The sequence below is a fragment of the Sinocyclocheilus anshuiensis genome, unplaced genomic scaffold, assembly GCF_001515605.1.
Source record: "Sinocyclocheilus anshuiensis isolate Anshui unplaced genomic scaffold, SAMN03320099.WGS_v1.1 scaffold163, whole genome shotgun sequence".
NCBI lineage: Eukaryota > Metazoa > Chordata > Actinopteri > Cypriniformes > Cyprinidae > Sinocyclocheilus > Sinocyclocheilus anshuiensis.
The window spans coordinates 1120961-1139414 of record NW_015548223.1 but is presented as its reverse complement, the minus strand read 5'-3'; the positions used below and the strand labels follow the sequence as shown (position 1 = coordinate 1139414).

The window sequence follows — 18454 nt, the reverse complement described above, 5'->3', positions numbered from 1 at the left end:
TATGTTTTTATACAAGTATACAGTATATTATGTATATATATATATATTTAGATTTTTATATTTTGAAAAGATATGTATTTTTATATATTAAACAAATGTATATTGTCTTTTATTTAAAGTTAGGTTTTTACATATTTTGAAAATATATGTATTCTAATTTGTGCAGGTTTAAATTTGTCATATAAAGTTCAGTTTTATTTAATGAGAAAACGTTAATGTAATTGAAGCTATAAATTCATAAACACTTTTTGCTGTAAGCAATGCTGCGTGCATTGTGAATCAGTACTGATTTTTCTGTCATTTTCAACTTATTTTATCTTCCAAACTAACAAAAGCCATTCTTATGTCAGCAAAACTTCATCCAGTGAGATAATGTTACATTTATGACTTATTAAACACGAACAACTGGCCACAACAGTTACAATACTGTACACTGCAGAAATCCAAATATTTTATGTCTAATTGTGTGTTGTTTGATGTTTAGGCATAAGAAAAACATGTACACTACACATGTAACCAAAGTCGCATTAAAAAGACCTACAATAATCAGATTGCAGTTACGTTTGGTTAAAATCACAGAGCTTTTGTTGTGGATCGAGTCAGAGTTCAGTCAGTGTCATTTTGTTAGATGAACACCTTTTTAAAGTAGCTCTTCCATCTTTGTTTATACAACAGAGGGACTCTGAGCGTCTGTCATGATGTTATTTGTGGTTTGCCGTATCTCAAATCTCCAGGGTGTTTTTTGCACAGCTCAGCTCTGTTTTATAGCCGGTGAGATGGGCTCAGCTCCAAATCTCGATGATAGTCGGCGGTTCTCATGTGGTCTCCATGGTGACGTTTCGTCTGTGACCCCGTTACGACCCCAAACGCACTGAAACCGTAGGGTGTGCTGCTGGCTGTATCCGGCCTCCCTCATGGCCGTCTCTCTTTCTGATCCGCGGCCAGCATTCTGGATGGGCTGCGAACATGAAAGACGCAGGCGGCTCGAGGGCTTTTGCGTTGCAGGTCCACAGGTCTGGAAACACTGGGTGGAAAATGAACCTCACCCACCAGACACAGAGGCTGCGTGCGGAATGAGCAGTTTGAAATGATTTCCAATGTACTTTATATGTTTTGCATATTTACTATGACAAGTTGTTTCCACCACAGATTAAAAAATGTTAAAAGGTAATTGCAACTGACTTTTTTTTTCTCTGAATCCTGAGTTTAAATCTCGTAATTTTGACTTTTCTCTGAATTCTGAGTTTACATCACACAATTTTTGATTTTTTTCCCTCAGAGTTTTGAGTTTACGTCTTGTAATTTAGATATTTTCCCTCTGAATTCTGAATTTAAATATTGCAATTTTGACTTTTTTATTAGAATTCTGAGTTTACATCTCACAATTTTGACTTTTTCCTCAGAATTCTGAGTTTATATCTCGCAATTCTGGGATTTTTCTCCAAATTGCAAGAAAAAAGTCTTAATTGAGAGATATAAACTCAGAATTACAAGGGGGAAAAAATCATGCGATGAATGTGAGATAAAAAGTTGCCTTTTAAAAAAAAGTAACCTTTTTGATTTTTTATTCCGTGGCAGAAATTGGTTGAAATAATCTCTTTTTTAAATAGAGTTGCTGTTAGTTTGTTGTAGTGTAACTCTGTAGTACTCACAGAAATTTACACCAAGCTCGTCGCAGTGCATTCTGGGATTTTCTTTTTTTGCAGCGGATGCATGTGGTATATTTGGTCATTTTGCTGCCTACCGTATGGAAACAGCCGTTGCACAGGAGCTCGTCTTTGAGGCCTAAAACTGTACCCTTGTTATGGTTTGGAATAGTTTGACATTGTCTGGTTTCTGAACTCTCAACCTCTGTTACGTCACTCCAATCTCATCAGTGAAAATGTGTGTTTTTGTGACTGAGAAATGCTGTTATGTGCAAATTAGCAGTGAATGATTGATTGCTGTGATTAGTGCTTCTCCAGGGATTTCTCCACACCCACCGGCTATCTGACTTCCCTAAAACAGTGTGTTATCCTGAAAGAATCTGATCTTTTCTTTCACAAATCCCCTGAACGCTGTTTCGGGTTGTTGAGTTGCTGTTTTTGGCGGTTTCATTTTGTTCTTTGGCCATCAGTTCTTGTGTTGTTTACTGAGGACTTTTTCTTCAGTGTGCTCATGGTGTTAAACTGGTTCATTTTCCTGGAGGTCTTTGGATGTCATTTCTGCAGATGTGTTCAATGATTTAAAAATATTCAATGATTTGATTATTACAAACACACAGTAATTGATCTCTAATGATCATAAATGTCAAAAAAAAAAGTCCAGTAGCTGCATTTAAGATGAGTAAACTGACTGTACCACACCTGGATAAATGTGGAATGTCAAATAAAGATGACTGAACAAATCCCTGATGTGAGATTTATTTTGTTTATAAACAATAACAGATAATGTAACTGTACTATCATTTAACTGTAACTTACGTAATTTCCTTATGATAAATTATTGTTTGTATTTTAAATGATGCATTTTTGTACATTTTGTTATTAAAATATTATTATTATTATAACTTTATTACATATGTTGGGGTAGGAAAGTTGTTGTTCAATTGTAGTTAAATGTTTTACTAATTTTGTTTGTTAGGTTTTGTTTATTTAATTATTTGTATAGATTTTTATTAATTTTTATTTCAGTTTTAGTTTAAGTTATTTCAGTTCATCAGGTTAAACTAAACGACAATGAGAAATGTTGCTTTGGCAACTCTCTGACATAAAATAAGGTCAAGGTTTTTATATTTATTTCATTTCAGTTCAAGTTAATTTTATTTTATTTTTATATGTAATGAAAATGTGTTTTTTTAAATGTTTTTTTCGTTTAATTAATAACCCTGGTTCGCTCATAGCATCAATATTTAGCAAAACTTCAGACCAAAATGGTCAAAAAACTCACTTTTGTTGAGACTGACAAGTAGTTGACAACTTATACTCATTTTTTACATTTATGCTTTAGGCAGATGCTTTTATCTAAAGCGACTTTATTCAAGCTATATATTTTTTTCAACTCATTCATTTCCTGGGAATCGAACCCATGACCTTGGCCTTGTTGTTTGAGAGACAGAAACTTGGCTGCATGCTGTTTATTTTGAATGCTCCTTTCTAAAGCTCACCGTACATCATGCCAAAACACCATTAAAGGCTGTTTTTGCATATTCTGTGCATTCTGAATGTCAAATCATAATTGATGGTGTGGAAATAAGAGATTGCAGTTTAGTCTATTGGATTGTTAACAACGAGTCCCTTCTGGTCCCCTATAAAAACGTGAAATGTTATCAGCCCAGCAGATCCTGTTTGGGTTTCTCAGTGTCTCCTTTAGGTCAAGTACACGACTAGAATAGCCAAATGCATGCATGAACATTTTACATCACCTCTGAGGCCTGTAAGTGCTTTTATAGCTTTTGAAAGGTGAAGTGGTTACAGTTTAGTGTTGTATGATCATTCTAGTCTCTCTAGTCATTTTGCAAGTGATGAAATTTTACATAGACTGTTGTTCATCAGGGCGGGTTAAGTTGCAGGAATACTGACTAGGTGTTAAATGTAAATGTGGGCAGTCATATGTTAATGAGCTTGTGGTTTTGATGTCATTTTTGCAGTTTCAATTTAAGAAATCTTCTTGCACTTGGCGAAGGTATACATAGTGCATCAAACTTTTTCAAGGAGTAGTTCACCCAAAAATTCAATTTTGTTGAAAATGTCCTCACCCTCAGGCCATCCAAGTTGTAGATGAGTTTGTTTCTTCATCAGATTTGGAGAAATGTAGCATTGCATCACTGTCTCAGCAATGGATGCTTTGCAGTGAATGGGTGCCGTCAGAATGAGAGTCCAAACAGCTGATAAAAACATCACAATAATCCACAAGTAATCCACACCACTCCAGTCCATCAGTTAATGTCTTGTGAAGCTAAAAGCTGGACCTTTTCACTTTTTTCACTGCAGAGGATCCACTGGTGAGCAAGTCATGTTGCTAGTGAGTACTTTTTGAGCAAATTGTAATTTTGGGTGAACTATTCTCTTAATAGAAAAGAGCAAGAAAAATCCTGTTTTCCATTATATTTTTGTTTTAAATTAAAAGTGACGTCTCTTACGGTAAAATAAATTTTGAGTGTTTAAGGTGGCACTGAAGGTTGAGGGTAAAATGATGTGGTGATTTCACTAACATGTCTTCTTTTGGGTTTATGGCAGATCCGATTCAACTAAATTCATCTTCAAACCCTGTACCTTCAGCCAAACATTAGTTGCTTTTGAAATATTAAATGTACCACCCTGAAGCTTCCTGGAACTTGTGGAGTGTGAGACTTTTGCTTGTCTTTCCATTACAGACTGTCTCTGAAAATTGAACCAGGGAACAGCTCGCCGCGCATGGCCACATCCAAAGAAGATCTTGCAGGTAAAACACCCTAAATGTCATTATTTCTACACTTTTAATATATCTGCATTTTGTTGTCGAAATATAATTTTTTGCCATGAGGCCCTATCGTTCGCTATCGTTCAAAACCTTTTAAAATGTTTTTGAAAGAAATCTCTTTTGTTAACAAAGGCTGCATTTATTTGATCAGTAAAAACAGTAATATTGTGAAATATTATTACAATTTAAAATACCTGTCTGATACATATTTTTTTCAGTACCCTTTGATGAATAGAGAGTTCAAAAGAACAACATTTATTTGAAATAGAAATCTTTTGTAACATTATAAATGTCTTTACTGTCACTTTTGATTAGTTTAATGCATCCTTGCTGAATAAAAGTATTCATTTCTTAAAAAAAAATAAAAACTTACTGACTCCCAAATTTTGAACGGTAGTAACTTACAGAAGACATTGCAGTCATTTTCCCCCAGCATCCATTATGTCCCATCTGAATGAGGTCCCTGGCCCCTGGTGGTAGAGTTAATGAAGGGCTCTGAGGGGCCCCGTCCTCTTTGACTCATTGAAAGGGCAAAGGGAACAGAATGTGGACTGAGAAAACAAATAGCACATAAATGGCTCTCGACGGAGCCTTTATAATCTCAATATTGCAAATCTACATCACAACTCCACATGCAGGCATCACTCATTGAGGCCAGAAAACAGTGATGAACCGTATCGTTGAGCAATGCTTTGAACGACCTTCTCAAGCTCCATCGCCAATATTACTGTAAAAACAGTAATATTGGGAAATATTATTAGCATTTGAAAAAATGTTTTCTACTGTAATATATTTTAAAATGTAATTTATTTCTGTGATCACAGTGTCACATGATCCTTCAGAAATCATTCTATATGCAAAAAATTTTTTTATACTTTTAAGGAAACTGATACTTTTTTTCAGGGTTCTTTGATGAAAGCAAAACATGTATGAGAGGTCTGAGAAGGAGTTTAATAGCACGTCTGATCTGAAATAAAATACTGATGGAATTCAGTTTCAGAGCATCTATTTCAGTGAACTGATTCAGAACACTGATTCAGTCATTTGATACACATATGAATCATGGAATTAGTGTTATGAATCTATTCACTCACAATTGTTAGTGTAAAAAAGAAAATAATATTTAAGTAAATTAATTCAAGTGGTTAAATATTTATATAATATCTCATATATAATTTAATTCGTTTAAAAATAGCTTTAAAATTAGGTTTTAACTGTATTTTACTTGCATTTAAAAATTTTGAATCCTCTAGACAACAGTGACACTTCCTGGAGTTTCGAGTGATACTTCCTCTGATTGAAATTTTTTTATATATATAATTATTAAATATATTTGGCATCATCAAAAGGCCTAAAATATTCAGGATTGCTCAGTGCTAAACTATATTTGTTTATTTTTTATTTTATTTTCATCAGAGATTGTATAATTGCATATCTTATAATGTTATGTTTAGGGACCATGAATTTACTACGGTTAGTAATAATTATATTTATAATAATTGTACACAAAATGTGTACTAGCCCAAATTACCTTGTGTGTTTTGGCCCACAGCTCACATGAGCACATTTGTGCTGAAATTGAACAAACAATAGTTGATTAGCTTAATACTATATCATCACATAGTCATTAACTCCTCTAATTGAGGTACTTTTGGTTTATTCACTGCCAAAAACAGTTATGAGATTATTTTATGGCACATATAACTGAAAGTTTAAATGGTCTGAGTGACTTTCAGTGTCTTGTGTGAATGTGAGCCATGTAATAAACATATAGGTGTGGATTTCTAGTCCTCTTTGAACTGCTCAGACTTGTACATTGTAAATATTGTATGTTACATACTGACATTCATTGTACAACGCTGCCTGGCTGTTGCGACATGACGAGCCAACAGGGGTTTTCCAGTAGTAATAGAAGTTCGCCATGAGTATCATTTGTAAGCATTTGCTCCTAAGCTGTGTAACTAAATCTATAGGTTTCCATGTTCGTAAAAGTTGTTGTTTGTGGGGTTTCCAATGCAACCTCTCTTGCCATTTAGTAACACGTCTACTCTCATTCCAATGCCAGGAGTGAACGTCTAGAACATTTGTAGTCAGAAAGTTTTTGATTATTAAATAAAAACATCAAAATTTTTTCCCTATGAAGCATCATGCCCATCTAAATATCAGCACCAGATGATCTGACCGAGTGTAATATAACACAGCGGTCATAATTTTCATTTATTGAATGAGATACCTGTGGCCACGTGGTTACATCACAGCGAGGACTGTGCGGACGAGGTCTTTCCTACAGTCTCAGGGTGACTGGCTGTTACATAACCCGGTAGATGTATTTGTGAAGACGTCCAGCTGAGGAAATGAGATCTTGCCACGAAACTCAGGCCAGAAAACAGAGCAAAACATGGAACAGCCGTTCAGACACACCTACTCTATCTTTATTATGACTATTTTTCACATTCAAGAATCATAGTAAAGTCATCAAAAGTATGAAATAACACAAACTGAAGTATGATGTAGTGACCAAAACACGTTCAACCGATCAAAACAAATTTCCAAGTTGTCTAAATTCCAGCTCTGCTCATGCTGCGTATTCATAGGATGCTTTTTAAACACTACTGAATTGTACATTTTCATTAGATAAAACAATAAAACGCTGGATGGATGGGTGGATGAAAGAACAATAGTTGGATAGAACAAAAGAAGAATGGATGGATGATAGAATGATAGATGGATAGAACGATGGATGGATGGATGGATAAACCAATAAAAGGATGGATGGATAAACCAAAAGAAGGATGGATGGATGGATAAACCGATGGATGGATGGTAGAATGGTAAATGGATAGAACAATAGATGAATAGAAGAATGATGGATGGATGGATGGATGGATGATAGATAGATCATTAGAAGGATGGATGGATGATAGAATGGTAGATTAATAGAACAATAGAAGAATGAATGGATGGATGAATGGATTGATGGATGATAGAATGATAGATGGACAGAACAATAGAACGATGGATGGATATATGGATGGATGATAGAACAACAGATTGATAGAACAATAGAAGGATGAATGGATTGATGGATGATAGAATGATAGATGGACAGAACAATAGAACGATGGATGGATATATGGATGGATGATAGAACAACAGATTGATAGAACAATAGAAGGATGAATGGATTGATGGATGATAGAATGATAGATGGAAAGAACAGTAGAAGGATGGATGGATGATAGAACGATAGCTGAACAGAGCAATAGAATGACGGATGAATGGATTGATGGATGATAGAATGATAGATTGACAGAACAGTAGAAGGATGGATGGATATATGGATGGATGATAGAACAATAGAAGGATGAATGGATTGATGGATGATAGAATGATAGATTGACAGAACAGTAGAAGGATGGATGGATATATGGATGGATGATAGAACAATAGAAGGATGAATGGATTGATGGATGATAGAATGATAGATGGAAAGAACAGTAGAAGGATGGATGGATGATAGAACGATAGCTGAACAGAACAATAGAATGATGGATGAATGGATTGATGGATGATAGATGGAAAGAACAGTAGAAGGATGGATGGATGATAGAACGATAGCTGAACAGAACAATAGAATGATGGATGAATGGATTGATGGATGATAGATGGAAAGAACAGTAGAAGGATGGATGGATGATAGAACGATAGTTGAACAGAACAATAGAATGATGGATGGATGATAGAAATATAGATGGTTAGAACAATAGAAGAATGGATGGATGGATAGATGGATGATAGAACGATGAATAGAATGATGGATGGATGGATGGATGGACCGATAGACAGATACTGAAAAGAAAGAAGCCGTAAATGTGTTTAGATGGGAAAGTCCAGGCTGTGCGTGAACATACCTGTTGCTCTGTGTCACAGTCAGACACACATGCACAATATTTCTCAAATACATCACTGTGAAAGTATTATTAGCTGGAAGCAGCCAGTTACATTCATGTTGGTAACAGCAGGTCTTAATCACAATCAGACCCGTGACAGAGACGTCTCACGCTCACGTCCGCTGCTTTGGATGCTATTCTTAGCTCTGCACATTGTGTTTCCCTGTCATCATTTAGTTTTGTGCATACACTACTATTCAAAAGTCTGGGGTGAGTTTTATTCAGCAAGGACGCATTAAATTGATTAAAAGTGACAGTAAAGACTTCTATTTCAAATAAAAGCTATTCTTTTGAACTTTCTGTTCATCAAAGAATCCTTGAGCAGCAGATCAGCATATTAGAATGGTTTCTGATCATGTGACACTGAAGACTGGCGTAATGATGCTGGAAATTCAGCTTTGATCACAGGAATAAATTACATTTCGAAATATATTACAATATAAATCAGTTCTTTTGAATGGAAATAATATTTCACAATATTGCTGATTTTACTGTATTTTTGATCAAATAAATGCAGCCTTGGTGAGCAGAAGAGGCTCTAACGTCACCCAAATCTCTCATTTAGTAGTAAAAACAAAAGAAACACGAGTTATGTTTTCATACCGTACAGTTTGACCCCCACACAGGAAAATATGTGGCTAAACGTATGAATCAGCACGTACAGACAGGGCCAGATTGATTGCTAACATGTACTGCTAAACTCAAAGCATGTGTCTGACATCTAATTCACTTTTAATAGAGGAAGAAAAGAGAGATTTGGAGTCAGCAGGTACAGAAGACACCAGACAAACACATTTAGAAAACCTTCTTCTCCTAACAGCTTCTTAAATGTTTAAGTACTAAACACTGGAGTAACTTGAGTACTTTAATGTTGACTTTAAAGCATGGTAAACGCTTTTGGAGCAGCCGAGTACAAAACGAGACAGAATGTCCTATCAGGCTGAGAGGTCAAATGATTGACCTACAATTGCCTCCAGTGTCAGCTGTGCTCTAAATATTAGGTAATTAATAATTAGGTGATTAATAAAGGGCCATAATGTATGAAAATGTATGTCTTTCCAGTAGAACCTGCATAATATCTGTGCAAACACAGTTTGAGCCAGTCATCTGATTGCAATTTTGAGCACTGGAAGTGATGCAGCCGCTCTGTAGTTTCCCCGAGTGCTGCCAGCTTTCCCTCTGAAGCTTAACAATCATAGTCTTTTGCCACATTTTATTTCAAAGCAGGAAATTATGAATTATAGATGAAATCAGGACATAACACAGGTCGGATTCGATCCTGGGTGTCCCAAAAAGCGCCACAGTTCAATGTCTGGAGCACATTTTCTACTGTAAAGAATTATGGAGTTAGGTTTAGTGGTCGACTGATACTGTCAGGGATTCATCACAGTCACTGCAGTCACCAGCCCGGATAATCACCCGATCACAGTCACCTGAGTTCTGATCACCCGCACCTGCTGTCACCAATCAAGCACACTACAAATACACACACATCACAGTCACTCGCTGTCCGGTCTACCGTTCACTCCTATGGACTGCCCTGGACTCTCTATACGATATTCTCCTAGAAAGACTTACCTTCTGGTTCTCCCGCGATCCTCCAACGACTCCTTGGAAGCTGTTCCACGATCTCCCACGAAACCGGCATCAGACACTCACCCTCAGAACTCAGATAAGAACCCTGGAATCAGTCACTCTGTTGACACTCACCTGCCTTAACCTAACCCATTCCACTCCTCCACATCCTGTACCAATAAACCATCCTGTCTTTCACTTACCCGTTGTGTCTGGCCTTGCTTTATGACAGATACATTGCCAAAGCTGACATATAAGCCAAAATTAGTTTTTTTCTTTTTCTTTTCTTTTTTTTAAGTTTGAGTCCAATAAGTGTCATGCGGGGGACTTTTATTTTGAAGTGCTGAGAGTCCAGCAAATCAAGAAGTTGCTGAATCAAGCATAAATCTGTCATTTATTTTACAGATACTTTTTATCGTTTTTTTCAAATCGATACATTTTGAAATAGTTTATTTTCAAATATTTTAGTAAATACTATGTAAAATATAAGATATCAGCATCATCATTAGTCAAGCACTACTTTTTTCTGCAATCAAACATATTGTGTGTGAGAGCAAAACTATTAATAAAAAAAAATTGAGATCAGTTATTTTATCAATTATTGTATTATTGCAATTAGAAACAGTCTTAAGAAGACTTTTTATTTGCAGTCTTTTTTTAATTACTATATAATTCAATTCAAAGTATGTTTGATTGCCTAAAAAGACACAAAAGTAGCTCCATACCACAAGTTTCATTTTACATTTAATTGCTGATACTACTTTAAAAATCCGTGTTCTAATTCCATGAACATCTGCTTCATATCAGATCTCACCGCATCATGCAGCTTTCAATGTCAGATGGAATATCACACTCCGAATGTGGCATTCATTTCATTAATGAAGCTTTTAACAAGAACCTTTAACAAGGTGTAAAGCAGTCGTCAGAGCCAGACTGGAAGAGACTGATAAGTGTTTAAGGCTCCAGTCGCTCCATTAAATGTGTCTTCTGGTGTGTAAGCATGCTGTCCTACATTGTTTCCACTTTCCCATGATGCCTGAAGGTGTTTTTGTCCACTGTGGAGGACTCTTGAGTCTGAGACTCTCTGATCACCTGTTGTGATGGGTTCATGTGATGAGATAGTTCACCCAACACGAACTCACACAAATGTGCCTCCAAATTATGACTTACTTTCTGTGTCAAACACAAAAGATATTTTGGCAGAAAGTCATTGTTTGGAACAATACGAGGGTGAGAAATCATGGCAGAATTTTCATTTTTAGATGAACTATCGCTTAAGTTACCCATGCGAACATGTAAACTGTTCAGACTTTTCCCTTTAACACAAATAACAGATATGCTCTATTTTGGATAAAAAATCGTCTGCTAAATGCATAAATGCACATGTAAATAAGCTGAACTGCATCTGCACCATTAGTAACATGTCAAAGTATAATACTGCTAATTTTGAGCAACTGAAAGAGAAAACTTCCTTCATCTTTGCTAATGATGGTTTCCAAACAGTTTTCCAAAAGAAATGTAAATGAAAATTAGAAATGTTGCCTCAACAGCTAACTAACATAAGTTTAAGTTGAAGTACTAAAATTGCTAAAACAAAGCTGAAATAAAAATAAATTAACACCAAATAGAAAAAAATACAATTTGAAAAGAATAAAAATGACAAAAATGCATTAAAATTACTAAAGCTTAAATTGATATTAAAATGAAAACGGATAATATACAAAAAAAAAACTAATTCAAAATATGAATAAATACTATAATAGTATATAAATAATACTAAAACAACACTGGTGCCATCTAAATGCAAAACGGGAATAAAACTAAATGAAAGCTACATAGAAATATATATTTAAAAAAATGTTTTAATTAAAATGAGAAAAGCACATAAAATTACTAAAACTTAAAATAATTAAAATAAAAATGTAAAAAAATAAAAGCTAATTTAAAATGTTAATAAATACTATAATATATAAATAAAATGAAAATAACACTGGCCGCATGTAAATGTAAAACAGAATAAAATAAATAATAAATGAAAGCCAAATATAAATATTAATGTAACAAAAACTAATACAAAATAACAAAAGCACATAACATGTTATGACAAAATTTAATAAATACTATAATAGTATATAAATAATACTAAAATAACACTGGTGCCATCTAAATTTAAACCAAATAGAAATATAAAAAAAAACATAAAATGGCTAAAACCTAGTCTAAAATGCAAACTAACAAATATAAAAATGAAGGTTAATTCAAAATATTAATAAATACTACAATGGTATATAAACAATACTAAAATACTTGTTCACTAAAGGCTCTAAAGTTACGGAGTTACTTTGTGCAATAGAAGAAAATCCCGCGAGCGAGGCCTCAGAAAGCATGTGATGAAAAGAAAGCCGCCGTGAAGCTCCATCACTGACTCACGAACAGGAACATGTGGATGCCGTTACTCTGGGGATCCTCTGTGTTTTCCTCTCTCAGGACTGAATAATCATCGCAGCGGTGAATCTGTCTCCCTCAAGAGGACCAGAGAATGTTAACATTTGTGTTGCGGCTGTGATTGCTAAAGCAGAGGCTCCGCTGACAGAGTCTCCACGTGTTTTCTTTCATTATGTTTCATTGAGTGTGACGCTGAGTGGCTGAGATACAATGAGGCATGTTCAGAGCAAAACTCATTCTGCTTTTCTCTCTTTGTCCCTTTCGTCCAGGTCCGTCTGAGTTGTCTTTATCGGTCAGGTATAATCGACGGCCCACTTGCCCTGATGCCACCGTGGGGGTTCATATTCCCACCCCGCCGCCCTCACGCCACAGGAAGAGCCACAGCCTCGGAAACGCGTCTGTTTTGTCTCTTTTTACATATACACACACACTTACATACTGTATTTTGATCAAAAGTTTGGGGTCAGTATGATTTTTTTGAAAGAAATTAATACTTTTATTCAGCAAGGATGCATTAAATTAATCAAAAGTGACAGTAAAGACATTTATAATGTTACACAAGATTTCTATTTCAAATAAATGCTGTTTTTTAAACTTTATATACATCAAATTATATTGAATCATCCCTCAGTTTCAAAATAAATAAATATAATGTATTTAAAGTCATGCATTTGGAAGTACAGAGGCCCAGCTTTCTGGAGGATTTAAAGCATAAGTTTGAAGCTTTTTATTATTTCACTTGCATGAATTATTCTATAAAACCCAGATTTTTATTTTTATTTTTTTAAGGTGGGACTGTTACCAATGCTACTTTTGTGTCATTGAGATACTATAATAGTTTTTATTAATATATTGGATTAGTTTTTATTTTTATATTTTCCATTTTAATTTTAACCTCTGTAGACCTCTATATAAACCTCTATAGATGTTTTTCCCCAGTTTTAATTAGTTTTAGTATTTATTTTAGTAAATCAAGTTAACCTTGGCAACTAGTTGAAAGTAACAAAAAAGTTTCCTTTTTTATATTTTATTTAATTCCACTTAACATTTATTAATTTATTTTAATAATTTTTTGGTTTTTAGGTTTTAGTCTTCTTTTTCTTTTTTTTAGGTTTAGAAGAATCCAGAAAAAAATGTATCTCAGTTTCCACAAAAACATGAAGTAGCACAACTGTTTTCAACATTGATAAAAATCAGAAATGTTTCTTGAGCAGCAAATCAGCATTTTAGAATGATTTCTGAAGATCATGTGACACTGAAGACTGGAGCAATGATGCAGAAAATTCAGCTTTGCATAACAGAAATATATTACATTTTACAATATATTCACATAGAAACCAGTTATTTTAAATTGTAATAATATTTGACAAAATTACTGTCTTACTGCATTTTTAGTCAAACAGATGCAGCCTTGGTGAGCAGAAGGGACTTCTTTCAAAAACATTAAGAAATCTTACCAACCCCAAACTTGAACGTTAGTGTAACTGTATACAAAATATCAAATGTGACAACTGGACCACAAAACCAGTCATAAGGGTCAATTTTTCGAAATTGAGATTTTAAAAGTCAGCTGAAAGCTGAATAAATAAGCTTTCCATTGATGTATGGTTTGTTAGGATAGGACAATATTTGTTCGAGATACAACTATTTGAAAAATGAGGGTGCAAAATAATCTAAATATTGAGAAAATCGCCTTTTAAGTTGTCCAAATGAAATCCTTAGCAATGCATATTACTAATCAAAAATTACGTTTTTATATATTTACAGTATGAAATGTACTAAATATCTTCATGGAACATGATCTTTACTTAATATCCTAATGATTTTTGGCATAAAAGAAAAATCTATAATTTTGACCCATACAATGTATTTTTGGCTATTGCTACAAATTTACTCCAGCGACTTAAGACTGGCTTTGTGCTCCAAGGTCACATATATGCAGGACTTTTGCATTTAGTTTGGCAAACTTACTTCTCCCTGGAAACTTACGGTGTTGCACAATCTCATGCCTCGTGATGGTTTTCTGACTCTCTCGCAGTATGATGTGGCATTTCGGTGTGGTGGAGAGTAAAAGTGTGACGTTCCCCATAGAGAAACCACGTCACCTGCTGGACGACAGCTTCCTAGAGTCCCAGAGTCCAGCTCGGAACAACCCACACTGCTCATCCGTGTCCAACGGCATTTCGAGAGGTATCAGCACAAGCTGTGGCATTTTACCAAAGCCCTGCACATCCTATTTAATGCATCTTTGTGGCATGATATTGATTACTGCTGAAAATCATTTTGAATCAGCCCTCAAAAATACTTAAAAAAAGTGGTTAGAGTAATGCACTTGGAAGTAAACGGACCCAGCATTCTAAAGGATTTAAAAGCATAAATGTGAAGCTTTTATATTATTGTTAAAGCACTTACATGAATTAGTCAAGTCAAATTTATTTGTATGGTTCTTTTCACACACATTGTTTCAAAGCACGTTTACAGAAAATCATGAAGTTTTTTTTTTCTTTTACTTAAAATATTTAAATTATTAAATATTAATAATTAATTTTTGACTGCTTTTATTGTCCTCATTTGTAAGTCGCTTTGGATAAAAGCGTCTGCTAAATGACTAAATAAAAAAAAAATAAAAAAATAAGTTCAAGTTTACAATATCATATCTTAATATCTTCATGCCGTAGAGTTGCATTTAGCAGATTAGAGCTGGACAATTATATTTTGCTACACTATATGCAATCAAGCAGATATGTTTTATAATAGATATTAGATTTCTGGTATCATTGCATGTCTTGTGCAAAAGGAACAGAACCGCCATTATGTCGCCATGGCAACAGAGTTGAAAGACTAAATATAACTTAGCACAGAGAAAATCAGTGTTTGTACCACACAGATCCCATGCAAACTCATGCAATATAGTCTTGTGGCTTTCAGTGTTTTTTAATGCCTGACCCAATGTACTTCCATAGTAAGTGCATTACTTACTTATTACAAGAAAATGAGAGACAAGTCGAAATTATTTTGTGTTATCAATTTCTAATGAAATTATTAAAATAACATTTTAATAAAAATGTATTTCTTCAGTGTTTTAAATGTAACCATTTTGCAGCCCCAGTAATGTCTTTAAGGTCGTACTGTACTGCTTTTGTACCTCATTGTGTACTCTACTGGAAACAGTTGTGAGGTTTGTTTGGTTTGTGTTTCATCAGGCAGCAGTCAGAGTTCGTTCTGTGATGATCTCTCTCCAGGGCTCGAGAGGTGAGACTCTGTCTGTTTTTTCATGTGTTTGTGTCTAAACATCACCTGCTCACATTGCAGCTTTAGTATGACTTACTCCGGTCATTCTAGAGGAAAACTCAACCATTATGAGAAAAGAAAAGGTTTTCCTGGCCTGGCAGTCTGAGATTACTAATAAAAGAATCTGACCAGTAACATTTCACAATAAGGTCTCGTTAGTTAACATTACATAAACTAACATCAATGAGCAATACATTTGTTACAGTACTTATTAATATTTGTTCATAAATATACAGCTGTTCATTGTTAGTTCATGTTAGCTAAAAATGATACTAATAGATACAACTTTTGATCTTTAATAATGTATCACTAAATGTTGACATTGACTAAGATTAAGACTGAGATAAATGCTTTAGAAGCATTTTCATTGTTCATTCATTCATGTTAACTGATGTAATGTTTACAAATGAAGCGTATTGTAAAGTGTTACTGTATGATCTTCATAAGATGAACTGCCATGTAACAAGTTAAGACTTTTATTCATTTTTCATAGCTCAACAGTACTAATTGTTTATTGTTTTTGTTGTTCATTTAGCCTGTTGTTTCCAGTTATAGATGTTTATAAATGTTTAACATCTTTATATGTCCATTCCACAGGAGAACGCATTTATATCCATACAAATAGCAAAACAACTGCAACAAAAATTGATCTCAGAGCAATTTAAAGGCATAGTTCACCTGAAAACGAATTTATTCACACTCATGTTATGACTTTCTTTCTTCTATGAGACACAAAAGGAAACGGTTAGCAGATGTTCACGCTGCTCTTTTCCATGCAGTAAAAGCAGACCGTGACCAAGAGCTTTCAAGCACCATAACAGTGATGCAAACAACTTTTGCACTAGTCTTCAGTTTGCACAAGTCCTTTGTGTTGGAACATATGAGTTCAGAAGTCTTGGGATATTGTGCACAAATCATATGAGCTGTGAAATTGTGCTTTTTTGAAAGTTGAAAGTCATCACTGTACTGTATGTTTGAATTGCATGTAAAAGAGAAAGTAAGTTTTCATTGTTATGTGAGCTATCCCTTTAACATTTGCAGAGATTCAGTAATTTCATTCAGTTTTCTTTAAATCAGTCAGTGTATATGCTCAAACAATATTTAGGCCTAAATGTAAGATTTATGTATTGCATTTGAAATGTCCATCAATAAACGAATAAACTGAATGTGATGCATATTTGTCAACTATACATAAATTAAACAGGTTAGATTTCTGTAAACTGAATGTGTTTTAAATGTACAATAACCAGGTTTATTTATTTATCATCAATAAATCCAAATTGTTTCCATTTTCATTTGCTTGTTCCACAGCTAGCCATATTTTAACCATGTTCATACTTTTTAACTGCGAACACAATAAACTGATTTATATGGAAACGGGATCTAAATAAATAAATAAGGTAATTATGACGTTTTATCTCACAATTCTGACTTTTTTCTCTCACAAGTCTGAGGAATAAAGGTCAGATTTGCAAGATATAAACTCGAGACAAAAAGTCACAATTACGTTTTAATTTTTTTATTCCATTATTTATTTTTATTTATTTATTTTTTTAAATCTCTCTTAATATTTTTTTAATCGGTTTTTAATTATATTACATTATATTCTGTTTTTCCTACTCACTTTAGTACTGTACTGTTTAGATGTATTTAAATCAATTTTTTTAATTTTTTAATTTTTAATCTAATTCACTAATTCATTAATTTATTTCATCTATTTTTATATGATTTATTTATTTGAACCTAATTGTTATTATTTATTTTAATCTTATTCATTTCTTTATGTTAATCAATTTTTTTATTTTCACCTAATTGTTATTGTTTAATGTATTTTTATTATTTATTTTTTCAAACAAATTGTTGGTTTATTTATTTTTAATCTACATTTTTTTAATAATTTTATTTTATATTTTATAAATTTAATTTTTATTCCATGAGACAAAAAAAATGTTAACTCAGAATTCAGAGAAAAAAGTAAGAATTGCGAGATGTAAATTTGGATGTAAATCAGAATTCTGAATTTAAAATGCAATTCTGAGTTTATATATCAGAACAGGAAGAATAAAAGATGAAAAAAGTCGGTTACCCTTTTTTATTATAGAAATAAGCTTCCATCGATTTATGCTGATTATAAGCAATTTGAATAAATGCATTTTGAAATTAGATCATTTAAATTTGATCAAACAGATGCATAAAGTTTGTAATAAACTAAGCCATGATTTATGTATTTATTTATTTATTTTTGTGAGTGCAGAAATTTGACCTGTTTCTTACCTGTTTAAGTCATGTATGACTGACAAACATGCATCGCATTAAGTTTATTAGTTTGTTAAAACTGTGAAATCAAATGGATGAAAATTTGATATGCATTTCAATACACAAATTTAGGCCTAAATATTAGTTTGAGTGTAGTATCCGTATCAATCAAACTCATTTTAGCGAATGTGCAAACAGGGGCCGCATGTACGCCACTCTGGGCCCTAACTGGAGGGTTCCTCTCCGCGCATCCCCCAGAGGCCGCAGCCATGCCCACAGGTACAAACCCTTACCTGGGTCAAAGGTCACCTCCTCCATTCCTCTGGGACTCGGGTTCACCTGTCTTGGCATGCAGCGTCTCCTCTTTAACATTCCAGTTTCCCTCTCTTTTCTGGTTTAGTCTGAAGACTGTCATGTCTGTCATCTGTTCTCTCTTTATCCAGACATCAGATTGTCATCATGTTTATAGTACAGAATGACTGTATTTATAGAAGAGA

The 18454-nt window shown here is 33.9% G+C and overlaps 1 protein-coding gene across 1 annotated transcript in view; it reads left to right on the top strand.

Moving 5' to 3' along the window:
* The window catches only part of LOC107654291 (ras-specific guanine nucleotide-releasing factor RalGPS1-like), a 127287-nt gene that overhangs the window by 103668 nt on the left and 5165 nt on the right, over positions 1-18454 (top strand). The window contains exons 11-15 of the mRNA XM_016441316.1: positions 4355-4422; positions 12680-12806; positions 14449-14600; positions 15614-15662; positions 18156-18236. Coding sequence (XP_016296802.1) covers positions 4355-4422; positions 12680-12806; positions 14449-14600; positions 15614-15662; positions 18156-18236 — 477 coding nt within the window. The remainder of the gene's footprint in view (positions 1-4354; positions 4423-12679; positions 12807-14448; positions 14601-15613; positions 15663-18155; positions 18237-18454) is intronic.